The sequence below is a fragment of the Dipodomys ordii genome, unplaced genomic scaffold (genome assembly GCF_000151885.1).
Source record: "Dipodomys ordii isolate 6190 unplaced genomic scaffold, Dord_2.0 Scaffold82, whole genome shotgun sequence".
Lineage (NCBI taxonomy): Eukaryota > Metazoa > Chordata > Mammalia > Rodentia > Heteromyidae > Dipodomys > Dipodomys ordii.
This window is the reverse complement of record NW_012267298.1, coordinates 3,817,110-3,832,692: the sequence shown is the minus strand read 5'-3', so window position 1 is coordinate 3,832,692 and position 15,583 is coordinate 3,817,110. Positions and strand designations below refer to the sequence as shown.

General features: G+C 36.7%; 1 protein-coding gene across 4 annotated transcripts in view; it reads left to right on the top strand.

Moving 5' to 3' along the window:
• Fam49b (family with sequence similarity 49, member B) overlaps nucleotides 1-15,583 on the top strand; it is a 92,786-nt gene that overhangs the window by 61,922 nt on the left and 15,281 nt on the right. Inside the window, exons 4-6 of one of the 4 annotated variants that reach the window (XM_013025182.1) lie at nucleotides 5,500-5,582; nucleotides 6,463-6,545; nucleotides 13,391-13,512. In XM_013025182.1, the coding sequence (XP_012880636.1) occupies nucleotides 6,473-6,545; nucleotides 13,391-13,512 (195 nt within the window). In that variant the 5' untranslated portion in view covers nucleotides 5,500-5,582; nucleotides 6,463-6,472. The remainder of the gene's footprint in view (nucleotides 1-5,499; nucleotides 5,583-6,462; nucleotides 6,546-13,390; nucleotides 13,513-15,583) is intronic. The other 3 variants (XM_013025181.1, XM_013025184.1, XM_013025183.1) reach the window with 3 other exon arrangements.

Here is a 15,583-nt window from a genome sequence, read left to right as displayed (position 1 = left end):
AAGGTCTGTGGAAAGAATTCCATTGAAGTGTGCAGAAAAGCAGATACAAAGGGTCCAAAGAGAAAGGGAACCTTGGCCATGGTCTAGAAGAAGTTACAAGCAGGTCATTGTGGTTAGACAGACATGAATACTGCACAGTGACAGGAGATGAGGACAGACTAAGTCACTGAGTAATGTAGGGTTTTATAGGAATTGGTAAAAATTTGGATTTTATTCTGTGTCTAACAACCATTGCATAGTTTTGAACTGGTCAAAAATGTGGTACCATTTATATTTTTACAAGATTACTTTGTTTTTATGTAAGAATCTGTATAGGGTAGGAGGTGAGGTAATCCTGGCAAGAAGCAATAGCGTCACAGACCAGGGTGGTGGAACAGAGAAGCCACAGCTTCCTTAGACATAATGACAAAACTGTGTTAAGGAGGCAGTGGCTATTAGGCTGATGATTTTGACAGGTGGTGAGATGAAGATGTAGGAACTGATCATTGGAATGTTGCTAAGAGCATGCCGGGTACTTGCCCAGTGATTTCAGTAATGTGGGGTTGGGGCAAAAGCCAAGAGATAGTGAAGGAGAAGAAGAAAAGCCAATGAACACCAGTGACCTTTTTAAGTTTTTATTTATTTTTTTATTGTGAAAATACTGTACAGAGGGGTTACAATTACATGGGCAAGATAATGAGTACATTTCTTATCAAGCATTGTAGCCTCCTCCTTTGTTTCCCCTTCCCATCCCTTCCCATCCTCCCCCCCCCCCCCCCCCCAATTCTCCCCACCCCCACCAAAGTTGAAAAGTTCGTTTTCGACATAACGACTTGTACATCTCATTGTTGCAGTGGGTCCACCCGTATCCCTATTTAGACAATTTGTTTTTCCCCTTCCCCTCCACAAATTATACCGACATCAAATACAGTGAAAGCAGGGGTTATTTCGTGAGGGAAGGACATACAAAGCAACAAAGAAATAATCTTATAAATGTGTTAGAAACAATTGCATGAAAGAAAAAAAAACATTTGAATACATACCTTAGGGTTCATTTCCCTAACATCACCTTATCTGACCTTTTCTGCTTGACTCAGACATATACTAGAGATTGCAAATAAGGGAAACCATTAAGATACACCAGTGACCTTTTTAAAGGAATTTTGCTTGCAAAGAAAAGTAATGGATTAGGGAAGGTGCTGGCATAGGAGGAATAAATGTATACAGTTCAAAGAGGAGGAGACTAGAAAAGAAAAACTGGGAAGTAGATTTGAAACTGAGGACATTTTTGGAGAATGTCAAAGAAGGTATCTTGGGAAGGACTATGAATTGAGTGCAAAGCTATTGATTTTCTGAAAACTGCCCTTTGAATTGAGGTAGATGCAAGTTTCAGTGACCTTACAGAGATACCTGCGTAGTTGTGGTATGCATAAAAGACAGACAGAAATGAGTTAGGAGAATTGGAATTGAAAATGTAGAAAGCAGTAATGACAGTCATTTGCCAGTCTTACTATTGTAGGGACAGGAAAAACAGTGAAGTGGTAGTAGGTACAGGGTGATAGCTCTGTGGGTGTAGGTGCATGGAAGTAGGCACAAGCTTGTAGGCACATGAGAGTAGGTGTGTGGTAGTAGGTGCATAGAAGTCATGAGGTGGTGGCAGTGTGCTGGTGGGAGTAGCCGTGTGGTGGCAATAACTGTGACGCTAGAAGGTGTGTGGTGGTAACCACGTGATGATAGTAAGCACAGTGGTGGTCGTAGCTGTGTGATAGGTACAGGTATGAAGTAACTGTGTGCGTGTGATGGTAGTAGTATGCTGTAACCACGTGGTGGTAGCCATGTGAGGGTAGTAGATAGTAGGTGTGTGGTGATAACAGTGTGATGGTGGTAGGCGCAAGTAGGAGGCACATGGGAGTAATTGCGTGGTAGTGGTAGCTGTGGAGGTAGGCACAGGGAAATGGTAGCTGTGTGGCGGTATGCATGCGGTGGGAGTAGGTGCATGGTATTAGGAGGTATCTGTGTGATAGTGGGAGGTGGGAGGTAGTAGGCACGTAGTCGCTGTGTGGTGGGAGTAGGCACCTAGTAGATAGCAGGTATGTAGTAGCCATATAGCAGTGTGAGGATACAGGGCACGTTGTAGTAGCTGTGTGATGGTAGTGAGCACATGGTAGGATGCACATGATAATTGTAGCTGTGATGGTAGTAGGAAAAGTGACACTAAACAGTATTCAGATTGTAGTAAGTATGTCAGAAGGGGAAGGTAGGTGGTAAGGTAGAAAATAAATAACTTTCAAGGGTATGCTGTTTCTTGTGCTTCCCCATATTCCTGAGGATGATAGACAAATACCACTGCATGCAGCCATTGAGTGAGATGGAGACACATGCCTGGAACCACATTCCCCTATTTCTGCTTCCAAACTGGCTAGGATAACAGGCTCAAGCCACTAACTCTATCAGGCTAACAAAGACATTTTTGATTGTATCTAGTGGGTAGAGTCCCAGCAGGCTGCTAAGTATTCTACAGGGTGAGGCTGACCTCCACAATAGAGGAATTATCCAGACCAAAACATAAATAGTGCCAGGGCTGACAAACACTATGCCAGACAAACAGTCATTGTCAATCTAAATGTTGGTATATGAGATAAAACAAAAAGAAACTAAATTATCAAAGACTAGAGTAGGAACTGGTCATTTTCTCTGAGGGGTGGGTGGTATGTATAATAAAGAACTCCATAATCACTCCTTTCTGCCTCTGATACCTGTTGATAGTCTTCTGTTCTGAGGACTCATTTTAGGACAGCATGTCAGCAATTTTGTTTTTTGGTGCCAGTCCTGGGTGGGGCTTGAATTGGGGGGGAGGAACAGGGGGGAGAGGAGGGGAGAGCACTGTCCTTGAGCTTTTCCAGTGCTCTACCTGGGGCTTTTTGGGTAGTTTAATTGGAGAGATAAGATTCTCACAAACTTGCTTGCCCCAGCTGTCTTTGAACCACAATTCTAGAATCTCAGCCTCCTGAGTAGTTAGGATTATAGGTATGAGTCACCAGTTTTCATGAGTATTTTTTTAAAAAACACTTCATTTATTTATTTTGGTCTGCCGTGGGGCTTGAACCTCTGGGCCTGGGCACTGTCCCTCAGCTCTTCAGCTCAAGGCGAGCACTCTACCACTTGAGCTACAGCGCCACTTCCGGTTTTGTGGTGGTTTATTGGAGATAGGAGTCTCACGGTCTCTCCTGCCGGGGCTGGCTTTGAACCCCGATCCTCAGATCTCAGCCTCCTGAGTAGCTAGGATTACAGGCGTGAGCCACCAGCGCCCGGCTTCATGAGTATTTTTGACACAAATGATATGATTTGGAATTTTGAGATTAATTGAAGCCTGTTTTGCATTAAAGGAGTAGAGCTATTGTTCAGAATTAGAAGTGACTTTATGATCTTTGGTTTGCAATATGAAAACAGCTACCATTTATTTGTTAAAGCTTTCTGTGTGTTTGACACTTAGGGTCAATGCTTAATCTGTCAAACCCTCCCAGTAACCTATTGATGATAGGTAATCATCTCTGTTGTACCAGTCTGAAAATGAAACCCAAAGAAGCTGCCTACCATTTTTTGAAATAAAACAGCTCGTAAGCTACAGTTGGAATCTGATTTGATAACATAGATTAAACTCAACACTGAATAATGTACTACTTTCTTCCTGTCAAAAACAAACAGTGCTTTTGCAGATATGGTTGTTCATCTAGCCATAGTTTTTTTATTTGTGCCAGTCCAGGGACTTGAACTCGGGGCCTGGATGCTATCCTTGAGCTTTTGTGTCCAAAGCTAGTACTCTGCCACTTAGGCCAAAGCCTCCACTTCAGCTTTTTGGTAGTTCATTGGAGATAAGAGTCTCATGGGCTTTCCTTGGGCTGTCTGTGAACTGTGATCTTCACATCTCAGGCTTCTGAGTAGCTAGGATTACAAGTGTGATCTATAGCACCCAGCTTAGCTACAGTTTTGATATATATATATATCTGATTTCAGTTTTTGTTAGGAAATTTGTATTTAGAAAAAAATATTACACATATCTTTGAAAGCTTTTACAAATAAAAACAGTGGAATGCTGAATTTTCAAAATTTCAAAAATGTATTGAATAAAAATTTAGTAATGAGTTCAAGGTAATTTGGATATGATAGAGGAGAAAAGGCTTATCTTTTCTTACGTGTGAAAACTTTGCATAAAACTTTATATATTATTTATATATATATAATGAAAATTTAAATATTTCTTTCAGCTAATCTAGTTAGCTAATCCACTTAGGTAAAACATTATACAGTTAGAACATGGAATATGCAATGAAAGTATTAAATAAGAAGATAGATCTTGAATGCATATTTGAAAAGAAAGATCCCTTAGTATTTATCATTCACATTTATCAAACAAATTCTGAGAAATTTGTTTTGTCTCTCAGACTTTGACTTCTAACAAGTTACTGTTATACCTGCATATTTGTTTCCTCCGGGAAACTGACAAGAACATTAACCAATGTTAGGAAGTAGTGGAGGAGGAGTGGATAGGCAGCCCTGGTAACCACAGATGATAGTGCTGCTCAAACCTCAAATGGAGGTAGAAAGCCCCTTCTTTCGTTAATAAGCATATTGTTGCTTTTAAGTTTTTGTTTTATTTACATATGTCTGCAGTTCAGTTTTTGGGAGGGAACTGTACTGCAATTGGAGGTAGGGCGGGAGGGAATGAACATCTATCTCTGTTACGTGGCCCGCCTTTCCTGTAGTCTTCAACTTCCAACTTTGAGCCTGGTTTCCTGAGTGTTCCTGATACTGTTCCTATTATCTTCAATGCGCAATGGCATATTCTCAGGCAAGAGTTATGCCAAAAGTGCCTTATGTTACTTTTTTCTTCTGCAAACTTTTAAATTTTATAATTGTGTTATTTGTGCTAACTTTTAAGTTATATACTATATATAGTTGCATATTCAATCTAAGAGGTAAGCAAAGTTTGATCAATTTAAAAGATGAAAGATATAAGAAATATTGGTGTTTGTATGATAATTTTTAAATGGGTCATTAATTGTAAACTTTCTTCAGTCTAATGGTTAAAATGTAGTTTGGAAACTATTTTCTTTATATTACCGATAGGATTTGTTTTTAGCAAGAAGGAAAATACCCCTATTTTAAACTGAAGGTCTCAATATTTACTTATTGAAAGATTGAGTACTGATGTTACTTGAGGTTGTCACAGGTTTTAAAGGAGCAACATTAACATAGATACTAGAATGTAAATTTTGCAAATTGTATGTAAAAATTAATCCTTTTTTCTCAGTTTGATTAATGTAACTTTTTTGATATATGGGGCAAGACAGGAGCTATAAAGTCAGCCAAATGCACTTTTGTTGTTCCAAATTTTCACTGCTAGGAGCATATAAACCTGCACCTGTTGGTAATTATGAGCAAGCCAGCCTTTGCCGAATCCCAGGCCTCTGCTTAACATTTTTTACTGGAACTAAATGATGTTGCCATTTTTATTTTTAGGTTTGCTGGCATGGGTAATCTCATTAAGGTGCTAACCAGGGACATAGACCACAATGCAGCACATTTTTTCTTGGACTTTGAAAGTAAGTCTCTTTAGCCCTTCACAGCTGGTGCTTATGGTAAAGGTGAAAGATTAATTATATTCACACCACAGTGAAGGCCAGTCAGAGAATTTGTTAATTAAACATGGGGATCAAATTTTGCATGATTTTTTCCTTAATCATAGGCAAACATCACCATCATATGTATAATTCTTCAGTTTCTCATTTGCTAAAATCATGTTGAGTCTGTAGCCAGTGATGTCTTTTCATTAGTCCATGAAGCAAGTAGCCTTATGATGAATATTCTTAGTAGTATGCTTTAGTGACTATGCCAGTTTGTAATCTTTAAAAAATAAAAATTGTGCTGCATATCCAAATCAATACATTAACTTTCACAAATATTACTAATAATCAATTTTGATTAGAAACACATGCTGTATTTAAAAGCATTCAGGAAGTAGGCTTTATTTATAATTCTGCTGATTTAAGATGAGATGCAAAGGTGAGCTTTGGCCAAACCTCTTAATATTTGACTTCGACATATTGTTTACTGCTACGTTACCAAAATCAGATGTAATTCTTGATCAGAAATTTCTTTTTCAGAATCCTAGCACTATTGGAATACTTAAAGAATTTTTCATTATAAGGCCATTAATGAAACTTGTCTTTGGAGAATTTTGAGAGGAATTAGAGCAACAGTTGTGCCATTGTGTACAGGAAAAACCATATTTCACCTCTAGGTCCTACATATCAACATCTTGAGAACACTGTATGCTGCCTCCAGAGCACAGTCTGGGTAACCTGAAGGATGAATTCATGGCCTAATGAACGTTTTCCGTTACTTTTTTTTTTTTTTAAGTAAATTTCAGATGTTCTTTTTTATAAAGGGATATTTTCTCTTTTCTCATTCTTGTCTTGACAGGTACCTTAACATGGGGAATCTTCTTAAAGTTTTGACATGCACAGACCTTGAACAGGGGCCAAATTTTTTCCTTGATTTTGAAAGTGAGAAGATGATTTTATATCTATTTCTCTTTGCCTGCGGTAGACTGCGTTTGTCTTGCACTAAATGAATGTTTCCACTTCATCTTTAATCGCTTTGCATGACTGAGCTATGAATTGTCTTAATAGAATTCTGGTGCCTTCTAGAACTGGAAATCCTATTCTATAGATTTAATTATGATAAAATGACTGATTTTTGTATGAGATTTTATATCTCTTAAAATTGGAGATTTTATGATTTGAGACCTGCTCTAATGAAAACATTTTCATGAAAAGAACCTTAATGAAAAAGATAAATACTACCTCAAGATTCATTAATAAAAGCATTGTTTGGGAAAAGTCTTTGCAGTTGCAAAAATTGATTAGGCTTCAGTTACTTTGTATATATTAAAATACTTTAAGTAAAATTCTCTTTATGAAGGCCATTCAGAGCTCAGTAATTTGGGCATAATATTAAAAGGTAAGTGTGAACCTAAATTATTAAACCATCAGATAATTTGAAAGTTAAAAATTACTTAAGGATTTACTTTTTATGATAAAAAGCAAAACAACAGGTTCACAGACCTTTAAGTAATTTGCCTTCTGTTTGTTTGTGTTGCATGACCTATTGTAGTATGGTCTAAGAGTGGCAGGTAAGTGTCATTGATCTCTGCATGCTGCAAAGCTTTTGCTTTTTTTTGGCTGTTGGTTATTGCTTTAGCTTGTCTGGTTGTCAAATTGGAAAAAAAAAGATATTGGTGTTTTAAGTGAATGTTGCTATTTTAACTGATTTTAGAAAATTGTTAGGAAAGGGTGAAGAGAGATAGCTTTTAGGTTTTAAATTGTGTGCTCCCTCACATTCTTTGGTTAAAACATTTCAACAGACTTTTAAAAGCTTAAAGTTTGTCTTTTTCTAATCTTAAAAGCAAAACCCTTAAATGCCAAGAGGTGTTATCTTTTCCACCACCTTTAATTCAATTTTTGTGATTTAAAAGAACAATTTATTCTATGAATCATTTACTTAATGTTTTTACTTTAAGCCAGGGCATTTTATATAAAACTGTCAGTTTATGGCATGATCCATTTTACAGAATATTTTATGATTGCTGCTGTTTATCTTCTTGTATTACATGACTAAATGATTGCTTATTATCTGGGGGTTGTGTGCAGGCAAGTAAGGAGTAGTGATGCTAGTATCAAGCCATATTAAATTGAGAAAAATGTTATTAAATGATTATTAGTTTTCTTGACCCTTCTCAACAATTTACCACTGCTCTTTTAAGTGCATGTTTAGCATGAATTTTAATCAGCTTGGGGATGTTGAGCAAATTGCTGACTTGAAGATTATTCTTTCAGATGAGGCAACTTACATTAAAGCTGTACTTTAGCTTATTTGCATCTGTTTCAATCTTGGTCTTGTATATTTTTCTGCTGTTCTTTCTTCTTTTTCTTCTTTGTCCCAGATTCCTTTACATTTGCAGAATCTTGGCTTTGATACAGTCAAGATCTTGTTCAAGACTTGGCACTTGATCTTTTTATAAAACTAGCATTAGGTTGTGGTCAAGTGGGAAGCATGAATTTAAATATAAAAACTTGAAAGATTTTTAAGATCTTGACTTTCCAGTCTTTTGGTGGTTACACCATTGTTCTTGAAATTTAAGTAGTTAATTTAGTGGCAGAAAAAGGTCAAAATTACAACATTAATAACTAATAATGTAGAATTAGGCATAAAATGTTAACTTCTGAAAGGCAGACAAATGTTTAAGTACTTGTTGCCTCTGTCAGCCAGTGCAAAAGTTTCAGTTGGCACCGATACTCTACAAGTGAAATTTAGTGAAAATGTACATACATACATACATACATACACACACATGTGTGTGTGTTACACACACACACACATATATATATACACATATATGCCAGACAAGAGTTGACTCATTACTTCATACTTAGATTCTAACATTGCTGGACGCTTTTTTGTGTGTTTGTTTTAATCACTTATCAGTTTGAGTATCTTAAAATAGTCGGTGCATGAGAACGTTGTCATAGTGATTGTGGCCAATTAGATGGGTCAGTTCAGATTATTTCATACCAGATTCAAACTTTCCAGATCTATTTGTTAATTTAAATAAAATCACAAGCCGGGCGCCGGTGGCTCACGCCTGTAATCCTAGCTACTCAGGAGGCTGAGATCTGAGGATCGGGGTTCAAAGCCAGCCCGGGCAGGAAAGACCGTGAGACTCGTATCTCCAATAAACCACCAGAAAACCGGAAGTGGCGCTGTAGCTCAAGTGGTAGAGTGCTCGCCTTGAGCTGAAGAGCTGAGGGACAGCGCCCAGGCCCAGAGTTCAAGCCCCATGACCGACAAAAAAAATAAATAAAATCACATTATTAAAAACTACATGAGGTAGTTAATAAATTAGTTACACTATTTTCATCATTCTAAGTGGCTAAATTTAGCTGAGTATACCATCTCCACAAATGAGGAATATAGGTTTATATGTCTGTATAGCTGTATTCTTGTATCAGATTGTATACAAATTTAGTATTTGTTTGCACTTGAAACATGATTTCATGGATTCCATGAAACAAAATTCTAGTTAGAGTGTAATGAACTTTTAAATTAAGTCCCTTCTTCCCTAACTCTCCTGCTTTTTCCATCCTTCCAATCACTAAGTTCAGTGAATATAGCTTAGCTACTGTATGCCAGCCAGTCGGTACTGGGGATGTAAAGGTAACTGGCTAACATCTGCCTTGAGGACACTTTCAGTCTAGCAGGACAGATAGACATACAAGCTCAGTTTTATTTACATTGTTTACATTCAGAGGTTGGAGTAGAAGGGATTAGCTGTGAGTAGAGTGAACAGCACAGAGGCTTTTCTGATGTGATATTTCACTAGTTTTTTGGAGGATGAATTCAGATATTTCAGACTAATTTGATGAGAGACACTGGAAACAGGAACTTGAACAAAGATCTTAGATTTTGCAATGTCATTCTATGCTCAGTGAAATGGTTTTTTTCAGAGGGATTTTTTCTTAAATTCTACCTATGTGATAAGATTTTATTTGTATTTTATGAAATAATGGTTGTTATAAGCCCAAAATTGTCCTATCAGACATAGTAGCTATGAATCTAATGGCACATTAAGAAAAAAAAAACACTAAATGAGGCCTGAAAAACCTCTTCTAATTCTTGAAATTTTCTACTATATGAAAACATTGTTAGTTTGTAACTTATTCTAATGAGCAATGTACTTTTATCCAGAGGCTCACTAATTCTAGCTCATGGGACAAGAGAGACTTTGATTTGTGCCCATTCCAAACCTTACCAGAGTGATACAAGTTCGGTATTTATAGTTAAATATGCTCTACTTATACCCAGGTAGATCAGAATAGAAGAGTGAATAGAGAAATAGCCTTTATAAATGAGCATAGAGTCTCCTCTCTGATTCTTTGTCAGCTTTGCCTTTTCCATTTAGTCATACATTGCTCCTATTTAACATCTTTTTGTGTTACCCGTCTCCCTCCCAATTATTTAAAAATATTGACACACACTCTTTAGTCTAACTTTAGTTTTTCTATTTTATCTCTTTCATATTTTCAATTGCGTTTGTCCTATACTTGAAATATCTTCATTCTGGTAGCATAGGTAATTTTCCTTATGTAAAACTGTGTACCAGGGGCTGGGAAGGTGGCTCAGTGGTAGAGTGCTTGCCTTGCATGCATGAGGCCCTGGGTTCGATTCCTCAGCACCACATAAGCAGAAAAAAGCTGGAAGTGGCGCTGTGGCTCAAGTGGTAGAGCACTAGCCTTGAGCTGAAGAGCTGAGGGACAGTGCTCAGGCCCAGAGTTCGGGCCCCACGACTGGCAAAAAAAAAAAAAAATAAAAAAAAAAAAAAAAAAAAAACTGTGTACCAAATTGATCAGGGATTAAAATGCTTTGGGCCCTCCTTTACTTATGTCTATACCTTCTCATTCATTAAATAATGTTATAGAAAATCCACTACTCATATGTAGTTTGGATACTATACCAGTAGTATATAATACTCATTTTGGTCCCTGCCTTAATGAAACTTATGGAGATAGATTGTAATTAGTTATGGAGAGAATGAATACAGGATTAAAGCAGGAAACTTCTCTTACACAATTACAATTGTTTGGGGGGGAGGGGTAGTGCTGCCCTGAGTTTTGCTCAAAGCTGGCACTCTACCACTTGAGTTCACAGCTCTACTTTTGGCTTTTTGGTGGTTAATTGGAGATAAAAGTATCCCAGACATTTCTTTCCTGCTTGGACTGGATTCAAGTCGCGGTCCTCCAATCATAGCATTCTGAATAGCTGAAATTACAGCGTGAACCATCAGTGCCTGTCTCACAATGATAATTTTTATGTTGGCTTAAATTTTTTTCAAATTTTTCTTTTCATAGCTAATTTTTATTCTTTTTTGATCACATAACCTCAATTTTAGGTTAATTTTAATGATTGTGTCCCTATAAGAAATTGGTATGTATTTATTAAAATATTTTACTGGTAAGAACAATTAAAACATGCCTAATTTCTCCTTAAAAGCTATTAAAACTTAAGTTTGATAAGAAATCTATGTCTACTCTCAATAGTAGATACATTATTTTGCAATCAGTTGAATATCCTTTTGTTAATAGGCTTAAGTTTCTTGAGGTAGTGAAGCCATTCTTTGCAATGAAAAATCAAAGTGACAAGTCTTGGTTGCATTATGTAATGCCATTTTTTTGGGGGAAAATCTTTTTCCTTCCCTGGCATCTCAGCCTTTTGCATGACTTGCTTTCAGTACAGTAGTGCTTACTTGTCTGCTATTTGTTTGTCTTCATTTCTACAGCAGTCTTCAGCAGCTTTCAAAATTATAAATGTGACTTTCCTGTGACAGTCTTAAAAAGGCTTAATCAGTGTGGTGCTGGGTATTTTTCCCACCCTTGGGAAATTTTATAAATTTCTTAGTGTTTATTAAACCTTTACCAGTCATGAACTACTTACAAGGTCTATTTAATTCTAGTTGATAATGTTTTGTTTGTATGTAAGTCTCAATGTCACATTTTTATGTTAATAACTAGTCACCACACCAAAAATACATATTTTATTTACACAAATGCCTTTGATATATAATGGCTAAAATATTGTCCTTTGTCATGAATTTCCACTTCATAAATTCAAACTATAATATGTTTCCACTATTGATGTTATGTCTATAGTTCCACAATTCCATATGAAAAAGTATAAAACTGTCATTTTTGCATGTAGAAAGTATTTTTCTCTGCCGCATCTGGTGTAAGTATAAAGTTTTGCGATTGCTTCATTCAAGTGTGTGTCTATTATTTTGGAAAATGTAGTCTGGCAGAATGTGAAAACATGTTATTAAAATGACAGTCCCTGAGTTTGAAAACATGTAGTCACTTAGCTGCAACACTGGTATTTGCAGTAAGCTTTTGTAGCTTTGGACATAGCTTTAGTTTACCAATTGACTTCTCTTGTGCAATTATCTTATCAGAGTATTTTTATTCAAAGAAAGTAACTTCTGAAAAGAAATTTGGAAAATAAGGGAACAGATAGATATATGAACACAATTTTAAATATTTGGCTTTGCATATGAATGAATGTTTCTCTTATTGTTGCTGTACTGTTTTATATGTGTTGATTTCAAATTTAATGCTGTAATTGTTTAAAAAATATATTGTGTACTTTGGACTAATAGTCAAATTTAACAGGTAGAACCAAGTTATAACCTGCCCCGAGTATAAAGTCAAGTTACAGTTTAAGGCATCTTTTCTCCTCATTTAATGTGTGGAATAAGTTTCCTAAGAGAAATTTTCCAGGAGTAAGTTTCCTGGAAAAATTTTCCTAAGTAAAGTTGTAAATATTAGATCATTGTGTACCTTAGAAAGGTGAAAAATTCAGAAAGTCTAGCTTTATATGGTTGGTAAACAAAGATTTCTCCGAACTGCTCTTAATCTATTCTTACAAATTTAAGTTGCCTCTTTTCCCTCTCATGAGATAAAAAAATTTTACCATGGAGTAATCCCACCAGCTTAAGTTTAGCTTTATGCCTTACCTGCAGTTTTGGATTTGGTTCTGTTGGGAAGATTTAGGAAAGACAAATGTATTAAGATTTGTCTTTAAAGGTAACATGTCCAAGTTACTAAAAATAGAATCTCTGTTACCTAAAGTCTAGCAGAGAGAAACCCAGATTGAGTTACTATTAGCATATGCTCTATGATTAATACCATTAATACCACTGATGGTGGAAATGCCCATGTGTGTCCCCAGTGATGGTTTTTGTAACTGTAATTCTTTTGTTCCCTCACTATAAATACCAGGTATTTAGGAATTAGGTTTACTTTAGCATTTCAAAATTCAAGCAGTAGTCTTGTAGTATAGTTTGAAGTATCTCATTTTCAGCATCCTGGAAATTCTGAAGCATTTTGTAATTTTAACACCTTTACATAGGAATCCTGACCTTGTATTCATTAGTAGAGAAATACTATGATACTGTTATGGGCTTAGTCTTAAATACACATACTCTCCCTTGTTTGCCCTATATGATCATATTTGTTGAGGCAGTTTAAATGACCCCTAGAAAAAAGGAACATGTAAAAACTACTTTTTGAAAAGCTTTTACAATGTTCCATCAAAACCTGTTGTTCAGAGTAAAATAAACTTTATAGGAAAGTAAAGTAGTGTCAGTCTTATAGATGAGTGAGATAATTTTATAGAGTTGTATTTCTATTGCATTAAAATGTAACTCATTTTTGGAAATTTGGGTTGTTAATTTCTTAGTGTTATGCGTGTATTAAAAAAATTCATGTCACTGTAAATTTTCTTGTGCTTTCCTGCTATTTAGATGCCCAGCCTACAGAATCTGAGAAGGAAATTTATAATCAGGTGAATGTAGTATTAAAAGATGCAGAAGGCATCTTGGAAGACTTACAATCATACAGAGGAGCTGGCCATGAAATACGAGAGGTAAAAGCCACCTTCTTGCTGTCTAGTAAATAAAATTTTCTGTCTCACTTGTATTTGTTTTCTAGACTTTAGACTATGCATATGATGAAATACTATTCATATTTCATATGAAATACTACATTTGAAGGAAGACCATTTGGCCTTACTTTTCAGAAGTGACTGCAACGATATGTGAGGGTAAAGGAAAACAGTACTTATTAATACATGTTAAAGCTTTAAAAACATTTTTAAATTTTAATTTATTTGTTTTGTTGGTCCTGGGGCTTGAACTCAGGGCCTGGGCACTATCCCTGAGCTTCTTTGTGCTCAAGGCTAACATTTACCACCTGAGCCACAAAAGCTTTTGTGTTCAAGATTTTTTTTTTTTTCTTTTTGTGTTGGTCCTAGGGCTTAAACTCAGGGCCTGGTCTCTGTCCCTGAGCTGCTTTTGTTGAAGGGTAGAGCTCTACCCCTTGAGCTACAGCTCTACTTCTGGATTTTTTTGGGTAGTTTATTATAGTTAAGAGTTTCACCGACTTTCCTGCTCAGGCTGGATTTGAACCATGATCCTCAGATCTTAGCCTCCTGAGTAAGTAGGATTATAGGCGTGAGACACTGGTAGCAGGTAATTTTTATTTTTTTTGAGGAACCTCTATGCTGTGTTCCAAATTGGTTGCAGCATTTTACGTTCCCACCATGTGCCAGAGTTCAACTGCTTTACGTCTTTCCCAGCAATTACTGTCTTTTTTTTTTTTTTTGGATAATAGCCATCCCAGGAACTGTGGCATATCTCAATGCAGTTTTCCTCCCCCCCCCCACATTTTTATTAGCATTATTAGTGTTCAAGTGGGTGTCATTTTGACATGTCTATGTTTGCATACAATGTACCAGTCACTCCCTGTCTTCCTTCTCTCTTCCAAACCAATTTAAAGCTTAATTACTTTGATTATACTAGTCATATTTGAAATGAAATTTGTGTGTTCCTGGGATACTCATCTTGCTTTGCTTTGCTTTTCCTAAGCTTTCTAGGAGCCCCAGGTGGTGAGGTCACCGCCTTCAGCCTCCTCCTTACTTCCTTTCTTTAATGCCTGATGCCAAGTAGAGTGTAGTGTGCCCTTCAGCTTTCCTCTCCCAACCTCTGAACTTAGCCAGATTTCTAGTCCTTTCCATTTTCATTCCTTCTATTTTTCACAGTGTGCTTACATCCCTGCTTCTCTACCAGACCAACTTCATTACCTTTGTTCTGCATCCTGTTTTGGAGATTACCTTTTCCTTTATCCCTTCTCATAATTACATCTTCAATCTCTTCCTACACCCCTTACCCCCCACACCCCTGCCCCCTTGTACTGATTTCTTCCTCCCAAAGAAGCTATGTAGCTTCTGGACTTGAAAATCCTTTTCTTATTCCCACATTTCTTTTTTGGTGGGGAAGGCTACTGGGGGCTGAATTTAAAGTCTCCAGTTTGCGAGAGAAACACTACCACTTGATCTACACCCTATGTCTTTTGTTTTTAGTTGGATTTTTAGATAGAATCTCACTCTCTGAAAAAGCCTTTATCATGGAGGGCCTCAGAACCACCATCCTACCGTCCCAGCCTCTTTAATAGCTGGGATTACAGGCTTTTGTATTACCATGCTTGGCCCCCTCACTTTATTTTCCATTTTGCTTGTGCTGTTCTGGATAACAAACAGTGCAGAGGTCATCAAGTATGGATCTTTTAGGTTTATAGTCCCTTTCCAGCTTGAGTTCTCTTCTGACATTTGGTGAGGTTAAAAAAAACAAAACAACAGAAAATGACAGTGAATTATTGAGCAGGTGTTCATGTAAGGATGAATGGGAGAGTTTTTAGTTGAGATTAGCATCTGTCCATATACTTTACTGAGGGAAATTATAAATTCATTTTTACCACTATACTGTACTGTGCTGTACTACACTGGATATTCCCTGCATGTCTTAAAATGCTTACTTCCTTTGTTTTTGTTTGGAGTTTTCATTTTTCATTTCCTGTTGAATGCCTAGCCTCTCCTCAGATGTCTGCAATTTCCCCTTCCTCTCCTCTCCTCTCCTCTCCTCTCCTCTCCTCTCCTCTCC